Source organism: Typopeltis vanoorti, chromosome 18 (assembly GCF_054136105.1).
Source record: "Typopeltis vanoorti isolate ZY-2024b chromosome 18, IOZ_Tvanoo_1.0, whole genome shotgun sequence".
NCBI classification, from domain to species: Eukaryota; Metazoa; Arthropoda; class Arachnida; order Uropygi; family Thelyphonidae; genus Typopeltis; species Typopeltis vanoorti.
The window spans coordinates 112,151,492-112,175,462 of record NC_143566.1 but is presented as its reverse complement, the minus strand read 5'-3'; the positions used below and the strand labels follow the sequence as shown (position 1 = coordinate 112,175,462).

General features: G+C 34.9%; 1 protein-coding gene across 1 annotated transcript in view; it reads left to right on the top strand.

Annotated features, from left to right (window-relative positions):
- LOC150097077 (protein arginine N-methyltransferase 7-like) overlaps positions 1-23,971 on the top strand; it is a 136,713-nt gene that overhangs the window by 18,387 nt on the left and 94,355 nt on the right. Inside the window, exons 3-5 of the mRNA XM_090408719.1 lie at positions 1,967-2,116; positions 2,347-2,455; positions 17,463-17,575. Of these exons, the coding sequence (XP_090264845.1) occupies positions 1,967-2,116; positions 2,347-2,455; positions 17,463-17,575 (372 nt within the window). The remainder of the gene's footprint in view (positions 1-1,966; positions 2,117-2,346; positions 2,456-17,462; positions 17,576-23,971) is intronic.

Genomic DNA, 23,971 nt, shown 5'->3' with positions numbered 1-23,971 from the left:
TAATTCTACCATAGTGATTCCTTTTGTCGGGACAATTTCCATTACGATTGCCAGACTCCTCAAGCTGCATGGAATAAGTGTGGCTTTTAAACCTGCACAAACCATTCACCAATTTTTTCAATCTCCGAAAGACAGTCATCCATTTTCTAAATATGCTGGAGTTTATATCATCCCCTTCTCGTGCGGCTGGAACTACATTTGCCAGACTTCAAGAAGTTTTGAAATCAGGAAGAAGGAACACATAGGAGATCTCAATAATAATAGAGAAGACAAATCGGGGTTAGCCTTTCATTTTGCTAGGACTAACCATGTTATAGAATGGGATAAAAGCTCAATGCCCTATTTAGAGGAGGACTTCTGCTCCTGAATTATAAAAGAAGCCACAACAGTTCTCCGTTCAGAACAAAACCTTAATAGAAACCAAGGATTGATTCTGCCCGAAATCTGGAAGACCCTCATTAGATCTTTCAACATGTCAGAATTAAATTTTACTGCCAACTACAGAACGTTCCTGCATAACAACTAGTAGATCATACACGCGCTATGCGTGTGATGTACACGTTGTTTTGCTTTTATAAAATACAGTTGTATTCAGTTCATTTTATGGTTTTAGTGTTAACAGTTTTTAGCGTTTAAGTGTTCTTATTTTTTATACATCTTTTACCCTGATGAAGCCAACAGCCACAGTTGGCAAAACTAGTTGGTATAACTTAGTTTTAAAATAAATTTGATCAAAAAAAACCCCAAATAGTAGTCATTCATTCTCTCCTATAGTATTCATTCTCTCCTCAAAAATAACCGTATTATCATCATGAACTTCAATTCAGTTTCAGTTAAGTTTATGCAGATAATGTCATACTCCAAAATCAATCTAATGCAAGTCTTTGAGATTCTTTGACTAGATTGAATAACTGCTGCAACAAATTTGGTATGAAAATCAGCAATAAAAAGACAAAAATTGGGAAAATAGAACATGGAGAATATTCTGAGTGAAGAAAAGTTATACGAGTATAATATTTCATCTATTTAGGCACAGTTGTTAGTGAAGATGTAAATCAAATATAGAAATACAATAGAATTATCAAAGCTGGTATGTTGTGAATAACAAGCTAAATAATTTTATATAGAATAAGACAGAATTCAACCAAAACACTAAACTACCAGTATACATGACAGGACTCCCAATTTTAATTTGAGTCTGAGAGTTGGGTTAGAAATGAAACAGTTGATCATTCTGGAGGCTACAGATATATAGCCTCCAGAATGATCAACTGTAATAATAGTAATAATATTTAAATTATTACTAATAAGATGGTTTGATAAATGTTATGACTATATTAAAAAATGAAAGTATTAAGAATGACTTAACATTCAAGAATGTGGGAGCAGAGATCATCTAAGGTGGTATGGTCACTTAAACAGAATGGAAGAGGAAAGTTTATCAGAATAGGTGTTTGTTGCAAGATAGCAGAAAATGATTTGGAGGAAACCAAGATCCAGATGGATTGATGCAATTAAAAGGAGCCCATAGAAGACTGATATATTCAATCTTGATTATATTGGAATTTTGACAAGTAAGAGATTAATCAGGAGAAAAATCAGTAGGAGGTTAATGTACACTTAATCATGTAGTACTATCATAGTGTCCTGTATGCCCTTTGAGAGTATAACATATCTCTGATTTGATGATGGAAATTATGGAATAATCTTCCTTTGTAGGTAGAAGATATTTGTAGTCCAGTGTATATTCACTACCTTATTTATTGGAGGTTGAACAGGTTAAAAACATTGCTTGGATTCCCAGATTATGTGGCCTGTAGTCAAACCCCTCATAGCGGTATGATGTTTTTCAACCTATTGCAGGTGGGAATATCATTGAACAAAAAAAATAGAGATGTTTATATGATATAAACAAATAACATATAAAAGAATTTGGGTTTTATTTTATTTTTCCCCCTTTATTTAGAATAGTAAATACCATGCAGCCATTAAAAAGGCTGTCAGGAAGAAGCAGCAACAGCGCAAACCAGCAAAAGTCTTGGACATAGGAACTGGGACAGGATTACTAGCAATGATGGCTGCACAAGCTGGAGCAGAGAAAATAACAGCATGTGAGGTATATTTGCAAACCAAACAATCCCTTTATTAATATATTTAAAACAAATTGCTAAATTTAATGTTGTTATTCATTCATTTATTCTATAACTTCAAAAATATAAACTGACATCTGTATTTTATCATAAGTCTGATATTTAACTACTGAAGGTTTTATTGAGTAAATCTTGTTTTAAGAACAATCTTAAAATACAGTATAGTGAATTGGTTTATTTCATAATTTTGTTTCAGGAGTTTTATCCCGTTGCGAAGTGTGCAGAAGCTGTAATTAAAGAAAACGGATTAGAAGACAGAATTCAAGTTATACCAAAAAGATCAACAGACCTGGCTGTTGGACCTGGTAAGGAGTGATGTCATTTTTTTTGGTATTGTGAATACATGTTATGTTTTTCATTGAGAGGCTTTTCTGTTTAGCTTAATATTATATTTATTTAAAAAAAAATACTGTTAGGTGTTTATTTAAGCTGATATGCATATTGAATTGTAGTGATAATCAATATAAATTTAAAGATACTTTTTTCAAAATTACTGAGCGGCATTTTGTTTAAGACCTTGTTTCATAGACAGTGAAGTTGGTTAAGTTTTGGTTGAGACTGCATCCTCTGATATTTTGTTAAATGAATGCTATTGTGTGTATATTAAATAGCAGGATTATATGTATACAATATTGGAGTTTGAACAGGTTAAAAACATTGCTTGATTTTTAGATCAGGATTCCCAGGTTATGTGAATAATCTGGGAATTTTCCTTCTCCCAAAGACAAACGCTCAACTTTGTCTCTTCCTGGAGTTTATCAAATTCCCTGCAACTGTGATCTCTCTTATTTTGGACAAACTGGATGCTCTTGAAAAAAGAATCCAAGAACATCAATCCTCTATTCATCACAACAAACTTGAAAAATCTAGATTGGCTCAGCACGGGATTAAAACTAACCACAACATTCTTTGATCAAAAACTCGCCTTTTACATAGATCCTGCTATAAATTTGAACATTTATTCAAAGAAAGCGTAGAGGCATTACTCCACCGTCCTAACCTGAATCGGAATGACTGTATATCCATATCAAAAATCTGGGAAAGTCTAATCAGGATAACTCATTAATTCATATTAATTTTGTTATTTAATATTATTAATTAATATCTTTATTTCAATCATATCTTTGCTTAATAATATTCCCTTGAATACTTAGTGATATAACATCACGTGGCTTGTTCTATTTTTAAATGATCTGTTGTTAGCATTCCACCGTGTATTTTTTAAAACTGTTCTTGTAGTGCCACTGAAGATGGTCTGCAATTTTCAGAACCGAAATATTTGGCTAATTAAATACCTTTCTTGTGTTTACGTACTTATATTATTCAATTTTTATGTCACAAGTATCCTTAAAATATCGTATAGAATATTTGTTGCGTATATATATAATGTTTTTGTTTTATTATTGCATTCATTCCTGTATATACAAACTTTAGTTATGAACTTTTGCTAGAATTCACAGATTATTTCATAGGAAAGTAAATTTTGTGAACAATTCATAATTTATTTTAATTGTATAACTGTTATTTGGCTAAAATTAAACATATTTGGTCGTTTGAAAGTTAAGCATAAAAAACATTGTTTAATACTGACCATATACAAATATTTTAACATTTTTTGCCTACCAGTTTTGCTAGCAAGCTGTCTAGCTTTTTCAAGGCGTTGATGGAAAAGTTTAAAAAATACTAGTAAATTCAAATTGAAAGAAACATAAAAACGTTGTAAACACTCTAGTAGCTAAGGTTGCAAGTTCGTGTGACAAAGACTGAGTGGACTTATTGTTCTTAATCATTATCATGCATGCGTGTTTGTTGTAAACGCATAATGTGATTACTAGCTAGCTGTAGTTCAGATGAATTTAGAGAGAGGATGAGGTTTTTCCATGAACTGTTAAGAATAGTACCCCAGTTTCTGTTGAGGTTTCTGCCAGTTTTTAACACTACTGCAGCTTCCTTGAATAAACAATGTCTATAATCATCGTCTAATTATGGCATTGAGCTATTTTGCCCACTCTATCGTGTAGTTAGACGTACAGAAATGATGTGCTAAGCCGGAAGAAATACTTCTGTTCTGGTTTGCATCACCAACGTGCTCTCTCTCTGTCTGATCTCCAAACTCCGTGAAGTTTGTCTGATGTAGGTGAGACCACAGGAGCAAGGAATGTAATATACTCCTCGATATTTGTAGAATGGCACCTTGTCTTTTGGTGATCCTAAAAAATGTTTGATGCTGGTGGTTGGTTTGGAGATCACTGATGTTGTGGGGTTTTAGTGTTCTGGCTATTTGATAAGAAATTGACTTGATGAAGGGAATCACAACAGTAGAAATGTGCTGGACGTTTGGTTCTTCATGTCTGGGGTTGTAACTGTATAGATATTTTTTCATGATGTTCAGAGGGTATCCAGTTTGTGATAATGTTTTGGCTATTAGTGAGATTTCAGTCTGCGTATCCTCTTCTTCTGATATAAACTTACGTGCTCTATTTTTCAACATATGGATAATGCTTAGTTTGTGTGTCTTGTGATGGTTAGAAGTATAATGAAGGTATTTTCCAGTGTCTGTTGGCTTTCTGTAAATAGATAAATTGACACTATTTGTTTTTCCATGAAAAGGTCTGCACAAGATGGTGATAGCGGACTTCCCATTGCTAGGCCTTCTAATTGTTGGTATATGGTGTTATTAACGTTAAATAAATTAGACTGAAGGCAGTGTTTAAACATCTGTGTGATGTATAGAGGAAAGAGGTCTTGAATGATGTTATTACCTCTTCTATTGGTACATTGGTGAAGAGGGACACAATATCCATACTGGCTAGTATGTCTGTTGGTTCAATCTTAATGGCTTGGAGTTTATTTACAAAATGCTGACTATTCTTCATATAGGATTCTGTTGATCTTATTTTGTTATTTAATAAGTTTACAAGATGCTTACCCAAAAAGTAAGTTGGGGATGATCTCCCATCAATGATTGGACGGAGAGGTATATCCTTTTTATGTATTTTAGGTGTCCCATATAGTCTGGGAGTAATGGGATGTGAGGATTTTATTCTTCTTTTTCACTTGGTCAGATTATAATAAATTTAGTTTAATCCTTTATCCAAGTGTGTGCAAACAAAGTTTGCGCCTGAAAGTATCTTCAGGACTGGGGTAAAGTGGTACAACACCAGTAACTCATTGCAAAGGTGGAGCAAGCTACCAACACTCCTATCTCAGTATCTCCCATAATGCAAAACACATCTCCTTGCAGATATGTATAATGTTATGCATTAAGGGAAGTGCCACTACCCAGACTAGTTTCGACCTTTATTGAAGTCTCTTCAGTGGGAGCCAGGCCCAAGTGGAGATACCAAGGCAGAAGCATTAGCAAGGTCATCTCCTCCTATAGGAGCTGCCAAACAGTGTGCCACCTTTTTATTAAATTACTATGGATTCAGAGAAAGATGTTGAAAGTTTATTTTTCACTTGGTCAGACTATAATAAATTTAGTTTAATCCTTTATCCAAGTGTGTGCAAACAAAGTTTGCATCTGAAAGTATCTTCAGGACTGGGGTAAAGTGGTACAACACTGGGCGACTCCTTGCAAAGGTGGAGCAAGCTATCAACACTCCTATCTCAGTATCTCCCATAATGCAAAACACATGTTAATGCATAACATTATACATATCCGCAAGGAGATGTGTTTTGCATTATGGGAGATACTGAGATAGTATCTCAGTATCTCCCAAATACTGAGATACTAGTCTCTGGGTAGTGGCCCTTCCCTTAATGCATAACATTATACATATCCGCAAGGAGATGTGTTTTGCATTATGGGAGATACCGAGATAGGAGTGTTGGTAGCTTGTCCACCTTTGCAAGGAGTCGCCCGGTGTTGTACCACTTTACCCCAGTCCTGAAGATACTTTCAGGCACAAACTTTGTTTGCACACACTTGGATAAAGGATTAAACTAAATTTATTTTATTCTTCTCTTCACCTCTTCTGGCCAAATGTTGCAATTACGGATTAGATTCGTTTGTTTCGTTGTGATTTTTTATGGTGGGATCTTTGTCTAGGATCTTATAGATAGAGTTGTCTGATAGTAATACGTTTAACTTATCATTATAGTCTTTAGAGTTAGGGATGACTGTTGAATTTCCCTTATCAGTAATGATGGTTGTGTAATGATGATATCTTTGTTTTTCTTTAAGTTAAGGATTGCTTTTCTATCATAAGGAGACATGTTGAGAATAGGTTGTTTAGCTTTGGCTGGGATTATGATACTTTTGAATCTAATAGTGTTGGCTGCAATTTGCGGTAGTGGATATAGGCCTTTTTCAATTCCACACATAAAATCCATTTTAGGAATGTGCTTTGGTGTAATTGCAAAGTTAAAGCCTCTTTTGAGAAAGTCGGATTCATTTTTTGTCAGACTATGATTCGACAAATTGAAAATCACTTTGTCGTCCAGGAGGTTGTTCTGTGTCCGATATTTTTTCTTGTAAAGTTCATTGAATTTCTTAATTTGTTTTTCTTTATAAAGTTTTTTCAACAAGATCAACAGAATCCTATATCAAGAATAGTCAGCATTTTGTAAATAAACTCCAAGCCATTAAGATTGAACCAACAAACATATTAGCCAGTCTGGATATTGTGTCCTTCTTCACCAATGTACCAGTAGAAGAGGGTAATAAACATCATTCAAGACCTCTTTCCTCTGGACATCTCACAGATGTTTAAACACTGCCTTCAGTCTAATTTCTTCAAGGTTAATAACACCATATACCAACAATTAGAAGGCCTAGCAATGGGAAGTCCGCTGTTAAGTCTTTGCTTCTTCCCTTTTATGTCAATATATATATACGCTAGGTACTATTATCTATTACTTTATGACATCAGCTATTCGGTTGCCGACAAATTTATAATTGTTTAAAACGACTGCTCCAGCCAGCAACTGAATTCTGATACGCAATTAACAACTCGAAATATTAAAGGGATCACGTGATTTGCAGTCGTGGTCCTCCCCCCCCTTTTCTTATGGCAATGGATTCCCCCTTTACTCATGCAGGTCATAAGTGGTAATTCAAATCTCAGAAAACAACAGACTCATGAACTTTGGGTTAAAGAAATACATTTATTTTAAAACACTTACATATATATACACTTTAAATAGTAATTTTAATACTAAAGAGTATGAACTCCCCCTCCCCCCTTTTTATGTTAGGACATCAAAAATATCATCATCAAATTCCTGCCATGAACCCTCAAGGAGTGTACAGGATATGATAGTACTACATGAAAAAAATTACATCATAACTAACTTCCTATCTACAATTTTCCTCCAAATCAGTCTGTTACTTGTCAAGACTCCAACATTATCAGATCTTATATTTCTATCTTCTAAGGCACTTTGTACCGTATCAATCCACCTATATCTTGGTGTTCCTCTGGGTTGTTTTGCCCAACCTGGCAGAGAACACTTGTTTTGCTAATCTTTCTTCGCCCATTCTGTTTAAGTGACCATACCACCTGAGATTAGCTCTGCTAACGCATTCCTTGATGTTGACAATGTCAAGTTCTTTCCTAATATCCTTGTTTTTAATATGATATTGCCATTGATGCCATGTGTTCACGCCTATAATCTTTCTCAGGACTCTCATATCTGCGGTCTCTAGTCTTTGGTCAAGTGTTTACTTCTGACCCAGCTCTCAGATCCATAAGTTAAAACTGGTTTGAACACTGTCTTGTATACAGCTAATTTAGTGTTCGTATAAGAGAGTGTTCGGAATAAGAGAGAAATTAGTAATCCGACTAATTTCTCTCTTATTCCATATGAATTTATTCAATTGACTTCCTACCATACCAGCTTTTCTGATTCTGTTGTCTATTTCTATATTTAATTTACCATCTTCAGTAAAAATCGCGCCTAAGTAGCTGAAATGTTTCACTTGTTCCACAGGTTCTCCATTCACAACACAGTTGATATTTTCAATGATTCTGCCTATTTTCATTGTCTTTGTCTTTTTATTGCTGACCTTCATACCATATCTATTATAACAGCTATTCAATTTAGTCAGAGAATCTTGCAGACTTGTAGCAGATTTATTTAGAAGTATATCATCATCTGCATAAAACAAAGAGCTGACATTAACATCTCCAATTTTGATATCATGTTTAATACCACTTTCCTTCATAATGTGATCCATATAGATAACGAATAACAGAGGGGATAATGTACATCCTTGTCTCACACCAGATTTAACATTAAACTATCTTCCTGTACTTCCTTCAATTCTAACTGCTGACTTACAACTGAAATAAAGACTAAGTATTGCTTGATATAATGCCCCATTGACACCATATAACTGTAGCGTATTGAATAGCTTCTCTCTTGGCACCTTGTCATATGCCTTTTCCAAATCGACAAAACTTAAATACAGATCTTTGTTATATTCCCATGCTTTCTCGACTATTTGTCATAAAGTGAAGATCTGATCCTGACAGCCTCTATTTGGCCTGAATTCAGCTTGTTCTTCACCAAGCTTTTCTTCCACAATTCTTCTCAACCGTTTCTCAAGTATACATGCATAGATCTTGCCAGGAACACTCAGTAGGGAAATACCTCTGTAATTCTCACATTCAGTTTTATTTCCATTTTTATATATGGGTACTATGAGAGCTCTACTCCAATCATCAGGAATTCATCCCTCTGTCCAGGCTTTCTGAACTATGCAGTGCCACCACTGTAAGACTCTTATACCACCATACTTCAGCATTTCTGGTCGAATATCATCTACTCCTGCTGCCTTTCCACATTTCAAGCCTTTGATGTCTTTTTCTACTTCAAGTATGGGTATGTATTCTTGACTGCATGCCTGGTCAGTGTTTTTTTGCCACTGTGCTGTCATCACTGCTTGTTTCATTTAGCAGTTTTTCAAAGTAATTACTCTATACTTCAAGGATATCTTTTTCTCCCGTTTTCATGTCACCTTTATCATCTCTAACTCCTTTTACAGCACTCTTTCCTGCATTCCTAAGCTTCTTCAACAACTTCCAGAATATTTTGCCACATTTTTGATATTTATTTTCTATATTCTTGCCAAAGTCCTCCCATGACTTTTGTTTAGCTAGTTTTACATAGTGTTTAGCATTCTTGCATTTGTCTCTGTATTCTCTAAGAGCACAAGCTGACTTATTTGACAGGAACTTTTGATATGCTTGCTTCTTTTCCTTCACTGCCTCTTTAACTTCCTGTGTCCACCAAGGAGTTCTGATTTTTTTTATCTTTGCAGACAATCTCACCACATGCCTCTCTGGCAGAATCAATCAATGTTTTCTTCAGAGTTTGCCACTGAATCTCCAAGGTTTGATTCCTGTTCTCAAACTCTTTCATTTTTTCTTCAATAATCTGTGTATTTTAGTCTACAGTTCACATCTGAGAGCTGCTCAACTTTTATTCGCTTTAAAACTTTCTTACATGTTATTCTTTTCAATAGGAAATTCAGTTTTATCCTGCTCAAGACTAAATAGTGATCACTTCCAATTTCAAATCCTCTGTGCACTCTTGTGTCCTGCACCAGGGAGAAAACATCACTATCAACAATAACATAGTCAATGAGACTTTTCTTATTCCTTGCCTCTTCTCTCCATGTGAATTTGTGTACATTTTTATGTTGGAACATGGTGTTAGTAATAACCAGTCTATGTCCTGAGCAGAAATCCAACAGATATTTGCCATTATTATTAGCTTTGCTCTTTTCTCCAAATTTTCACAAAATATTTTTGTATGTCTCATAATCATTTCCTACTCTGCTATTTAGATCCCCAACAAGGACCAACTTTTCATTTTTCATTGTGTCAGTTGCTTTTTCTAAAGCCTCAAAAAATTCCTCCACTTCTACCTTAGTAGAACCTTCTGTGGGACCATAGGCACAAATAAGTCTCATTGTCCAGTTCCCCATTCTCATATTTGCCCACATTACTCTACTTGAGACTGACTGCCATTCAAGAAGATTAGCCTCGTATTTTGTGTTGAATACTATGGCTACTCCTTCTTTTCCTTGATTGTCATTGCCTGAATATAACATTTTGTATTTACTGCTTAGAAAGATCTCGCTAATTTTTGTCTTTTTTGTTTCAGTCACTCCTATTATGTCAATCTAGTACTTATTTAATTCCTCAGCTAGCTCCATTTCTTTGCCATTCAGGCTTCTTATCTTGATAGTACTGATCTTTAACTCTGGTGATGTTGAGTTGGGGTTTGTTTTCAGATTTGTTCCAGTAGCTGACTTTTTGCTGTTCGCTCTGGTTCCCTGGTGAAAACAATGGGGGCCTTGTTTAACCGGGCGATGCCCCAGGTGGCCTGAAATTTTGTCATGTCGTACCATCATTTTTTATTTTGGTTTAACCAATAAGAATACAATTTGGTCGGTTAAATCCCAAATTTCCAGCCCATCCTCGTTCGTGTATCCAAGTAGATACCCAACAGGGTGCATCACGAGAAAGTGAGGATTGGACATTAGGTCAGAATCCCTGGTCGGTTCTCCACATTCCTTTAAAGGCTATGTGGAGGTCTCCTCTCAGTTATACAGCTTTGACCCATACTGAACTGTAAAGCTGAAAATTTATGCTGAACTTAGGAAAACACTATCTTTGGTCCTAAGGTATTAGTTTCTGAATGGAAAAGATGTCAGCAATGCATGGGAATCTGAAAAAGTGCTTAAATAAGCCAGTATCCGTAATAAATAGGGTGAGAGTGAAATGGATGTGCAACCTAATAGAGCAGAAGATCCATAAGAAGATATAGAAAGAATATAGTGGTGAGAGAAGTTATGAAATATATAAACTGCAGGCCAGAAAAGTAATGAGCACTGGGTGGAAACCTAATTGGAGTATGAAAAGAAATTAGCTATGCAGGCTAAAGGCAATCTAAAAGAATTTTATCATTATGCCACAACCAAAAGAAAGAATGAATGTGGAAGAATAACTTTACTGGATGCAGATGATACTCTGGTGTTAGAAGCTAATGAGATTGTTCAATTAATGAGTGCTCACTTGGCTAAGATATCTCAACCAGGTGCATGTAACATGGTGCACACTGCTATTATAACAGTTAGAGGTGCATGAGAATGAAGTTGAAGAGTTGCTGCATAACCAGGATAAGAATTTGGCAATAGGGACAGATGGAATATCAGCACATTTGCTAAAGGAATGTTCAACTGAATTGGCTAGGCCTTTCACGTGTTTGTATAATGTGAATCTCAGCTCAGGAAAGAAAGGAATATATGATAGTACCATTGTACAAGGGTAGTGCAAAAACTGATGCATCTTAATAGCCTATCCGTATCTCTGGTGTGGTGATGAAGATTTTGGAGAAGTTAGTAAGAATTGCATACATAAATGGGTAGAGAAACAAGCTATATTCTACAGGGAACAGCATAGGTTTACTAAAGGAAGGTTATGTTTTAGCAATTTGCTCATTTTTTATAACAATGTTATTGGCAAGTTGGATAAAGGGAATGGATATACTATGGTAATGTTGGATTTTGCTAAGGCATTTCATAGGATATTACATAAAAGACTTTTGTATAAATTGGAGAATATGGGATTGAAATATAAATGCTTGACTTGGATAAGTGGATGGTTGACAGACATATCAAAAAGTGGTATATGGTGGGTGTGAATCTGAAAGATTAAATGTGACTAGTGGTATACCTCAGGGTTTAGTCCTTGGGCCATTTTTGTTCAATCTATACGTTCAATCTATACATCGGTAGCATCCCTGATTGCCCTGCCTATCTTCGCATTATCAGCGAACAATTTTATATCTCCTGTTAGAGCGAAGATAGGGCAATCAGGGATGCTACCAATATTCAGCACTTATAGAATGATTTGAATAGGCTGGAAATTTTGGAAAATGAAAATAGCTACCAGTTTAATGACAGTAACTGGAAAGTTATGCACTTTAGCATGATGAGCTTCCCAGTGGTATGTTATATTAGTGGAGTTATGCCACAGGAAACTGATAAAGCTAGGGATCTTGGCATAATGGTGGATAGGAATTGGACGTTCAAAGGTCACTTAGCAAAAGTTGCTAATATAACTTATAGGATAATTACAATGTTGAAGCCAACCTTGACATGCAAGCATAAGGAAGTCAGCATTATTTCAAAGCCGAATACAGAAACTATGAAAGTTTCTGTATGAATTTGACCAGAACTTACGGAAATACACTCGCCGGCATTTACAAGTTGGTCTAGCCAGACCTTATAGGCGGCACGATCGCTAACCCAAGCGTCTGTATATTTGCCTCCTATTGGTCCATTTTTGATAAAATTTCACTGGCTGATTTTCATCAGAGACCAGGCAGAAACCTTAAGAGAACAAAAACTCTCAATACTAAAGGAACTTGAAACGTCGGAGAGGTGTATTTTTCATAAGTGAACACTTGGTTGGTGCGTAAGTAGGGTAAACCGTTGCCTAGCGCAGATTTGCAGAACATGATTTTGCACATACGCGTTATCTTAATTGTTTCCATTTAATTTGTCCAACCCTAGAATTTCATTCATATGCAGTACACTGCAGAGTGTCGGCCATCAACCCTGCTTGGCACTGCCCGCTAGCTGACCCAGGCCGAGTTGCGATCATTTCACTCACGTTAGCAGAGCTGTAATCACGTATTTATCAGTGTTTATCCTCTTCTCCTTTTGATTTGTATTTCTTTTAATTTCAAAAATTCAATATGACATCTAAGAGGAAGACGGAAGATGATAAAGCAGCATAAAAATGCAAAGCTTTGACATTATATAGTGTTAAAGCTTCAGGCGATACTTCGGCAAAGGTTGCTCAAGTTTCAAGAAGAATTCCGCAATTGGAAAAGATGGAAAAAATATTAATAGCTTGGAATGACAATCAAGTAAACGAAAAAGGCTCAGCCGTGGATGGTGCTGCTATTCGAAACAAAGCTTTAGATTTGTTTTCTTTCGTTTTAAATAAAGATGGCCAATCGTCAGAGAAAATTGACTTTCAAGCAAGCAAAGGTTGGCTTGAAAACTTTAAGCGTTGTTTTAATTTGCACAATGTAAAGCTTCAGGGAGAAGCTGGCTCTGTGCAGATAAAGAAGCAGCAGAGAAATTCAAACCCCAATTTTTGAAATTCATTGACGTTCCGCAACAAGTTTTCAATGCAGATGAGACAGGCTTATTTTATAAGCGAATGGGACAACGAACCTACATCACAAAGACACAAAGGTGGCCCCAGGTTTTAAAGCTTTTAAGGATAGGCTCACTTTGCTTTTTTTGTGGAAATGCATCAGACGACTTCAAGTGCCTCTGCTCATTTATCGATCTAAAATGCTTCGTGCATTGCAGGGAAAAAATTTTGAGCAATTGCCTGTTGTGTAGAAGTGGAATAGAAAAGCTTGGGTAAAAAAAGCCCTCTTTAATAACTTTGAAAATTCCTTTGTTAAAGAAGTCAAACATTACTTAGAACAGCAAAACCTGTGCTTTGAAGTTCTCCTAAATCTCGATAATGCTCCAAGACACGATGCTGAAGCTCTCACAACATTGCATCCAAATGTAGAGGTTTTATTCCTTCCACCTAACACCACTTTCTTAATCCAACCAATGGATCAAGGAATCATAAAAACATACTCATAAATTTATTTTAACAGTCCCACACTTTTCAGACTCGGTTAATCCACACAGATTTACTCAGTTCCCACATATAAAAACAACACATGCACATAGTTATATACAATCCTTGTGTAGAGCATATCAGACGCATTCCGTCTTGCATCTATAACATGGGATAATATTCTTATTTATGCTCAGGCTTTATCCCCCCCCCCCAACTTAGTTAATATTCAAGCTAATTTCTAACATAATATCATAAATGGTTCTTCCAAAATAAACAGTTGGAAGGTTTGGTTCCCTTCTCAGCATAAGTTTAGAGTGGCACTAGCTTATTAGACATAGACAGATTAGTCCAAAAACAGTCCTTTAGGCACTATGAAAGTTAATTGTGTGGAGCTCCTTAATTCCCTGGTTCCTATTCCTTCTTTGGTTACTATTCAAAATGAGTATGAAAACTTGTACATTACCATTCTTGTCTTTTTGCGGAGTTGCTGAGACTTCCTTGATTACACTTCCACGTTTTCTCACCACGTATTCTCATGGCATCTGCGACTTACTTCTATTTTCTTCGAAAGGTTCACCTTTCGCTGACTACACGTTGGCATAAGTAATCAACAGCTCTTTACTGGAATTCCGACCTCATTCCTTCTTTGACTATACTCGGCACGGCACGTACAGCAACTGGCGGGAGATTGTTGCTGGGCACTGGTGGTAAGCTTCCACGGCTATCCAGGAATTGGATCAGGAACAGAAAACAAGAGACTGATTGAATCTCGCGCGGGACCTTATATTGTAAATGCGAGCACCCTCTCTCGATGACTACATCATGCTCATAGCGGTGGCCAATTGGTCGCCGCAACTCTGAACTGTTTTGACATGGCTCTAATACATATATCATCTTATATACATCTAATAATAACATTTCAGTACTGATACATAATTTTCCCTTGTTAATTTTTACACAGATATTATCAACTTTAATTATGGGCTTCTCAAAATCACTTAATATCTACAACTAAAGATGGTTAGACATACTTCTGAGTGAGCATATGTACACTATCTTTTTAGCTTTTCTTCTGGAGGCATAAGCATGTCCTTATCCTTATCTCTAATCCTTACCGTATGTTGGGTCGGAAGCAGGATGACTCACCAATAGTGAATCAGCACTTTTTCCGACACAACACTGCTATCACTATCTTGTGCAGACCTTTTCATGGAAAAACTTGAAAAAGAAATTCTCTCAACAATCTCACCTAGACCATCTATATGGTGGAGATATGTTGACAGTATTTTCATTATATGGCAAGATAGCTTAGAAAATCTAAAATTGTTTGTGAATTAAATCAATTTCATACATAACAAGATAAAATTCACTCTGAAAGTTGAAAACAACAACAACCATCTGCATTTTCTAGACATCTTGATAAAAAGACAATCAAATAGTGTCAATTTTTCTATTTACAGAAAGCCAACAGACACTGGAAGATACCTTCATTATACTTCTAACCATCACAAGACACACAAACTAAGCATTATCCATATGTTGAAAAATAGAGCACATAAGTTTATATCAGAAGAGGAGGATACACAGACTGAAATCTCACTAATAGTCAAAACATTATCACAAAATGGATACCCTCCAAACATCATGAAAAAATATCTATACAGTTACAACCCCAGACATGAAGAACCAAATGCCCAGCACATTTCTACTGTTGTGATTCCCTTCATCAAGTCAATTTCTTATCAAATAGCCAGAATACTAAAACCCCACAACATCAGAGTAATATAATCTTCAAACCAACCACCAGCATCAAACATTTTTTAGGATCACCAAAAGACAAGATGCCATTCTACAAATATCAAGGAGTATATTACATTCCTTGCTCCTGTGGTTTCACCTACATCGGACAAACTTCATGGAGTTTGGAGATCAGACAGAGAGAGCACATTGGTGATGTAAACCACAACAGAAGTATTTTCTCCGGCTTAGCACATCAGTTCAGATGAATTTAGAGAGAGGATGAGGTTTTTCCATGAACTGTTAAGAATAGTACCCCAGTTTCTGTTGAGGTTTCTGCCAGTTTTTAACACTACTGCAGCTTCCTTGAATGAACAATATCTATAATCGTTGTCTAAATATGGCATTGAGCTATTTTGCCACTCTAACATCTAACCACATGTTAGAGTGGCAAAATAGCTCAATGCCATATTTAGACAACGATTATAGATATTGTGCATTCAAGGAAGCTGCAGTAGTGTTAAAAACTGGCAGAAACCTCAACAGAAATTGGGGTACTATTCTTAACAGTTCATGGAAAAACCTCATCCTCTCTCTAAATTCATCTGAACTACAGCTAGCTAGTAATCACATTATGCTTTTACAACAAACATGCATGCGTGATAATGATTAAGAACAATAAGTCCACTCAGTCTTTGTCACACGAACTTGCAACCTTAGCTACTAGAGTGTTTACATTTTTATGTTCCTTTCAATTTGCATTGACTAGTATTTTTTAAAACTTTTCTGTCAACACCTTGAAAAAGCTAGACAGTTTGCTAGCAAAACTGGTAGGCAAGGAATGTTAAAATATTTGTATATGATCAGTATTAAACAATAAGTTTTTATGTTATTGTGGCTGTGACTTAGCCTACTGTGGACAGGTAGGAAGATCTGTTAATATCTGCATTGGAAAACATAAGAAATACATTTGCTACCATTATTATGTCAAATCTGGATTGTAAGATCATGCTTTGGACACCCTTTCACATAGGATTAGATGGAAAAAACACAATGTGCTATATAGAAGCTGTTACAGGCTAGAAAGATCCTTTTTAGAATCAACAATGGCCATGATTTGCCAAACAGTTGGGAGACTATTATCCTAAGATCAGTTCTTACAAAATTGTAATACTTCTTTTTGATAACATTAGAGAGTGGCAAATTAGGTCTTTAGAACTTTTGTTTGTTACAGTTTGAAATGTTTCACTTGCTCATTTTCCCATGTAAAATCTAATGCTGTTTTGAAATCCAACAAAATATAAGTGTTAATAAAAATCCTTTTATAATTTAGTTCATTTAGTATTGTAAAAATAAAGTTAAAATAAGTTATGTCCAACACTTAAACTTATCTATTAGATTTTGTGAACAAGTCTAAAAATATTCATCACAGCATTACACATCATAGAGTGTAATTTTTTAATTTTAACTTTTAGAAAAAAAAAATTATACTGTATATAACAAAAACCCAAAACTTATAAAGTTTTGGTTGTTTGCTTTTATGAATAAATACCATCTTAATTTAAAAAAAAAGTGAGCAAATTATTATGAAGAACAAAAATGATAGGCATTTTTGTTAACATATTGATTTCCCTGCACTCTTAGGAAACAGAATATTTGATGTGCTGTATTGAGCAGCAGCACAGAACATTGCACCATTGGTAGTAACCCCCTCCCCATCTTAGGTTTTTCATATTCTCTTTAATTAATTGCTAATACCTTTGAGTCTTTAATGCTTTCATTTTACTCTGTTTTTGTTTATTCTTGAGTTTACTCACAAATATAATATCCGTTAAAAACTTCATTATTTCTTGACTAAGTGATCCCTGGAAATTTACACAACTTTATTATTAAATAGATCATTATATTATTAACCTGAATTTGCTTATATCATTTTTTTTGTTTGTTTGTTTCTTTTCATAAGAGAAAGACATGGAAGAAAAAGTCAATATCCTTGTGACAGAAGTATTTGATACTGAGCTAATCGGAGAAGGTGCATTGGGAACTTTTTCACATGCTTTGAAATATTTATTACAAGTAAGTGATGTTTAAATGACTGAGAATGCTAATTCAGAATTGTTTTTACAAAATATTTTGCTTATTTTAATTTGTAAAGATATTTCACAGAGTTCATTTATTTTAATTATATACAAATTATTAGAAAACAGATCATTATATTTATTACATGTCTATTCAGTTTAGAAATTTCATATATTTCTCAACACAGATGGATTTTCAGTCTCATTTTTGTGAGTGCTTATTACTGGTATGCTTATATGAGGGTGGCCTGAAAAGTTCTTAGCCTAACAATGAAAAAACAAATTTATAATTTCAAAATTATTTTTTATTTTTCAACGTAATCTCCCTTAAGACTAATGCATTTATTCCAGTGATGCTCCAGTGCCATTATCCCATCCCTGTAGTGGTTCTCAGTAATATCTGCAAAATGCCCTCTACAGCTGCAATCACCTCTTGATTCGAAGAAAAACACTGACCTGCGAGGAAGAGTTTTAGTTTTGGGAAGAGATAGAAGTCAGAAGGAGCCAAATATGGGGAATAAGGTGGATGTTCCAACAATTCATAGTGCAGATCCCTTTAATTTCACATTGCCAAAACACCTTTGTGGGATGGTGCATTGTCCTGAAGAAACATCTTTTTTTTTTTATCTGCAAACCGGCTCTTTTCTCATGAATTTTTTCATCTAGTCTGGTTAAAAGAGCAGAATAATATTACCCAGTTATTGTTTTACCCTTTTCAAGATAATTAATAAACAAAATTCCTTTAGCATCCAAAAACACCGATGCCATGACCTTTCCTGCTGATGGAACCAACTTTGTCTTCTTTGGCACTGAACAACTGGCTTCTGTCCACTGTTTTGACTGCTGTTTGGATTCTGGTGTGTAATGGTGAATCCAAGTCTCATCCATAGTAATAAATCAATGCACAAAATCAGTTTTATTCATGTTAAAATGCTTCAAGTGCTGTTCAGAGATTTTCATGCGAGTGCATTTTTGATCTGCTTTGAGCAAGCATTGCACTCATCTTGTGCAAAGCTTTTTCATTTGCAATTCTTCATGCAAAATATATCCTACACATTCTTTTGAAATGCGTAAGTCTCAGCAGTTTCATGTCCTTTGATTCGCCAGTCGTCCAATACCATATTGTGCACTTGATTAATGATATCTGGTGGTGTTACACTTTTTGGACGTTCTTCATGTGGATCATCTTCAAGGCTGCCACATTTAAACTCTGCAGCCCATTTCTTAATTGTCAAAAACGAAGATCAAGAGCGTCCATATACTTTTATGAACTTCGAATGAATTTCTTTTGGCGTTAAACCTTCTTTTACAAAGAATTTTGTAACCGCACGATCCTCAATTTTATTTCAAGATAGAATTACTTTCAGTTTTACATGGATGCTTATGATAAATGTACCAACTTAGAAAAAAAAAATCTTCCTGATAGCATTGCCATCTATGGTCGAGGCCGAGAACTTTTCAGACCACCCTTATATGGCTGAAACATAAGTGCAGAAAAAAGCTAATTTAGTTTTCACTTAAAATTCATTACTTTGCTTTATAGTAGAAAAATTGAAATCCCACTGTGGTGTGGATATTTCTGAATTGTTTAAATAGTAATGATTTTAATGGTGTGATATCACTATCCCACTTATATATATTCAAGATACTAAGTAATTTTATATAAACTTGGCTTTCAATCCTATTTCCTAAGTGAGCAAACAGACAAGTAAGTCAAGTTTGCGCCTGCATGTCGTGCAAGTCTGAGGCAACTCATAATAGTGCCACTCTAGGCAACTCATGGTAGTGCAACTCGTGATAAAGGTGGATTAAGCTCTGATCACTTTCCTTAATATTTTTCCCTTACTGTAAAGCACATCCCCTTGTGGAGATGTATGATGCTATGCATTAAAGGCAATGGTCACTACCCATACCGGTTTCGACCTTTATTGAGGTCTCGTCGGTGGGAGCCAGACCTGACAATGCTAAGGTTGAAGTAATGCAGAGCTTATATGAATTTTACCTAAACAAATTGCCACAAGGTGCTTTGACCTTATTAAATAAATTCTCAGGATGAGAGATAGATGTAGAAAGTTTAACTAATTTTTAACTAATGAAGGTCGAAACCGGTATGGGTAGTGACCATTGCCTTTAATGCATCATACATCTCCGCAAGGGATGTGCTTTACATTAAGGGAAAAATACTAAGGAAAGTGATCAGAGCTTAATCCAGCTTTACCACGAGTTACCTAGAGTGGCACTACCATGAGTTGCCTCAGACTTGCACTGCTTGCAGGCACAAACTTGACTTACTGTCTGTTTGTTCACTTGGGAAATAGGATTAAAAACCAAGTTTATATAAAATTACTTGGTATCTTGAATACATAATATACCCAAGTTAAAAAAACTTTCTACACACACACACACACACACACACACATATATATATATATATATATATATATATGTGGCGATTAGTTTTTACTCTGTTGTTATACATTTCAAAAAATAGATTTAATGACTCCAAGACCGAGATAACATATAAAGATTTTAATGATAAATACTACTAGTTTCGGCATATAGCAGCCTTCTTCAGGTATTTATAAAGGAAAGGAATACTAATAAACATTGAATTATTTAAACAAACTGGAAATTACAGGTACAAATTGCTTCACATAATCGATACATAAAAACGTTGTATTTTTCAAGTTGTTCCAACTGGCGTGCCATTGTTTGTTGCAATTGTGCGTGCAAGTTCACGTGAACGCCAATATTGAATAACTGCAGCATGGCTATCTGGGATGTTATAACTTAAATTATTATTTAAGTGGACCGGGTTCAGTAGGATTTCCCTTGATTCTACGATTTTTCTTTCAAACTCATCTTCACAGCGAAAAATATTTTCTGATCTATTCCAGCATACAGAGTGGCTTTGTTGGTCTTCATTAGGATTATTTGAAAACAGAACATGACTGGATAACGCAGTTGCATGAGATCTTTTGTATGAGATGTCTCTCTTATGCTCTTCTATGCGTTGTTCAATAGATTTGTTAGTTTGACCAAAGTATGGGATATTGCAATCACACCACAATTTATATACTCCAGGGTACTTAAGGTTGTGATGAGTAGGTTTTGGATGGCTGATTAGAGAGCGGATTTTTGGAAGTGTGGTGAAGAAGGTCCTAATATTATATTTTTTAAGGACTTTAGCTATTTTCTTAGAGACTGTGCTAATGTATGGAATAGAGATGCTACCTTTAAAATTAATAGTCTCTGTTGTGCACTGCTTAGGAGGGTTCAGAAGAAGTTTCTTAATTGTTTTTTCAGAGTATCCATTTTGTTTAAAAATAAGAGTGAGGTGATTCATTTCTTTTTGTAGTTCATCTTGATCATTTAAGAGAGAACGTGCTCTGTGTCCTAAGGTAGATATAATTCCAAGTTTTTGTGGTGGAAAATGATGAGAAAGATTATGCAGATATCTATTGGTATGCGTAGGTTTTCTGTACATAGAGATTTTTAATCTTTCAGAGTATCGTGTAAGCATAACATCCAAAAAAGGTAAAGAGTTATTATTTTCTAGATCAGCAGTAAATTTTATATTAGGATGTTGGATGTTTAGATGACGAAGAAAATCTGTGAGAGCTGTGTGCCCGTGATTCCAAATAATGAATATATCATCAACATATCTTTTCCAAACTTTTGGTTTAAATGAGAAGGAAGATATGGCTTTCTTTTCAAAGTCTTCAAGGAAGATGTTAGCTAGCACTGGGGACAAAGGGTTGCCCATTGCCAGGCCTTGTTTTTGTTGGTAAATGGAGTCCTTATATCTGAAGTAACCAGAATGAATGCAATGCTTTAATAAAGTGAACATTTTTTTGGATAATTTGTCCTGTAGTAATGTAAGTACCTCGTCCGTAGGAACGTTAGTAAATAAAGATATAATGTCCAAACTAGCTAGAATATCATTATCATCGATGGGAATATCTTTAATATGAGAAACAAAATCTGTGGTGTTTTTGATGAAAGATTAAGATTTATTGGAGAAACACTTGAGGTACTTTGCTAAATATTTTGAAAGTTTATATGTAGGTGAATCAATTCCTTCCACAATTGGGCGAAGAGGGATGTTTTCTTTATGAATTTTTGGAACTCCATAGATGCGTGGGATAAGAGGATGCAGAGAGCGTAATGAGAGGCGAATATTATGAGGAAGTTCACTCGCAGTCTTTAACAAGTTGTTTGTACGGTTTTGTAATTCTCTTGTAGGATCTTCCTGAAGAATTGAATATATTGAACTATCTTCAAGTAATTGAAGCATTTTGTTGTGGTAATCTTCAGAGTTGAGGATGACCATAGAGTTGCCTTTATCTGCAGGTAAAATAATAATGTTACTGTTCTGTTTTAGATTTTTTAGGGCTTTTCTTTCAGCCACTGAAATATTATCTGTTGGAGGTTTGGCATTATTTATAATAAAAATCGATTCAATACGAAGAAGTTTCGCCAAATGATTAGGAATGAGTGAACTTGCTTTTTCTATTTTTGTAAGAAGAGATTCTTTAGGGATAAATTTTGGTGAGGGAATAAAATTGAGACCTTTGCTAAGAATATTCGTTTCTGCATCCGTTAACATATGAGAAGATTTGTTCACTACAACCTTTTCAGGATTAATACGGGCATCACTATGACCAGATCTGTTTTGTATCCTTATTAGATTATCAAATTTCTTGATAAGAGTGTATTTATTCTTGTTTTGTATTCGTGTGGCTTGTGCTTCACTGTTAATGATAAAATCACGTAAGTTAACATTATCCATAATTTCTTCAAGTTTTTGAGTTAAAGATCTTTTAGTGCTGAACAAAAAAGCTAAACCACGTTTTGTGTCTGTAATTCTTTCGCTGAGGAGATCCATTTTAGCTTTACGATAGATTCTTTTAGCGCGTTCCGTTGTTATCTTTTCTTTAAAAGAGATGAAATCGGGAAAAACTGCATGGAACTTACAACGTTTGAGGAAAACTAACCTGTTTATTTTCAGTCCTATTTTCTTCAATGTTCTTTTAAAATTCCTTTGTATTTTCATTAGAGACACCTCGTCATTTAGGCTATAGATGTGGCGATTAGTTTTTACTCGGTTGTTATACATTTCAAAAAATAGATTTAATGACTCCAAGACCGAGATAACATATAAAGATTTTAATGATAAATACTACTAGTTTCGGCATATAGCAGCCTTCTTCAGGTATTTATAAAGGAAAGGAATACTAATAAACATTGAATTATTTAAACAAACTGGAAATTACAGGTACAAATTGCTTCACATAATCGATACATAAAAACTAGTTAACGGATGCAGAAACGAATATTCTTAGCAAAGGTCTCAATTTTATTCCCTCACCAAAATTTATCCCTAAAGAATCTCTTCTTACAAAAATAGAAAAAGCAAGTTCACTCATTCCTAATCATTTGGCGAAACTTCTTCGTATTGAATCGATTTTTATTATAAATAATGCCAAACCTCCAACAGATAATATTTCAGTGGCTGAAAGAAAAGCCCTAAAAAATCTAAAACAGAACAGTAACATTATTATTTTACCTGCAGATAAAGGCAACTCTATGGTCATCCTCAACTCTGAAGATTACCACAACAAAATGCTTCAATTACTTGAAGATAGTTCAATATATTCAATTCTTCAGGAAGATCCTACAAGAGAATTACAAAACCGTACAAACAACTTGTTAAAGACTGCGAGTGAACTTCCTCATAATATTCGCCTCTCATTACGCTCTCTGCATCCTCTTATCCCACGCATCTATGGAGTTCCAAAAATTCATAAAGAAAACATCCCTCTTCGCCCAATTGTGGAAGGAATTGATTCACCTACATATAAACTTTCAAAATATTTAGCAAAGTACCTCAAGTGTTTCTCCAATAAATCTTAATCTTTCATCAAAAACACCACAGATTTTGTTTCTCATATTAAAGATATTCCCATCGATGATAATGATATTCTAGCTAGTTTGGACATTATATCTTTATTTACTAACGTTCCTACGGACGAGGTACTTACATTACTACAGGACAAATTATCCAAAAAAATGTTCACTTTATTAAAGCATTGCATTCATTCTGGTTACTTCAGATATAAGGACTCCATTTACCAACAAAAACAAGGCCTGGCAATGGGCAACCCTTTGTCCCCAGTGCTAGCTAACATCTTCCTTGAAGACTTTGAAAAGAAAGCCATATCTTCCTTCTCATTTAAACCAAAAGTTTGGAAAAGATATGTTGATGATATATTCATTATTTGGAATCACGGGCACACAGCTCTCACAGATTTTCTTCGTCATCTAAACATCCAACATCCTAATATAAAATTTACTGCTGATCTAGAAAATAATAACTCTTTACCTTTTTTGG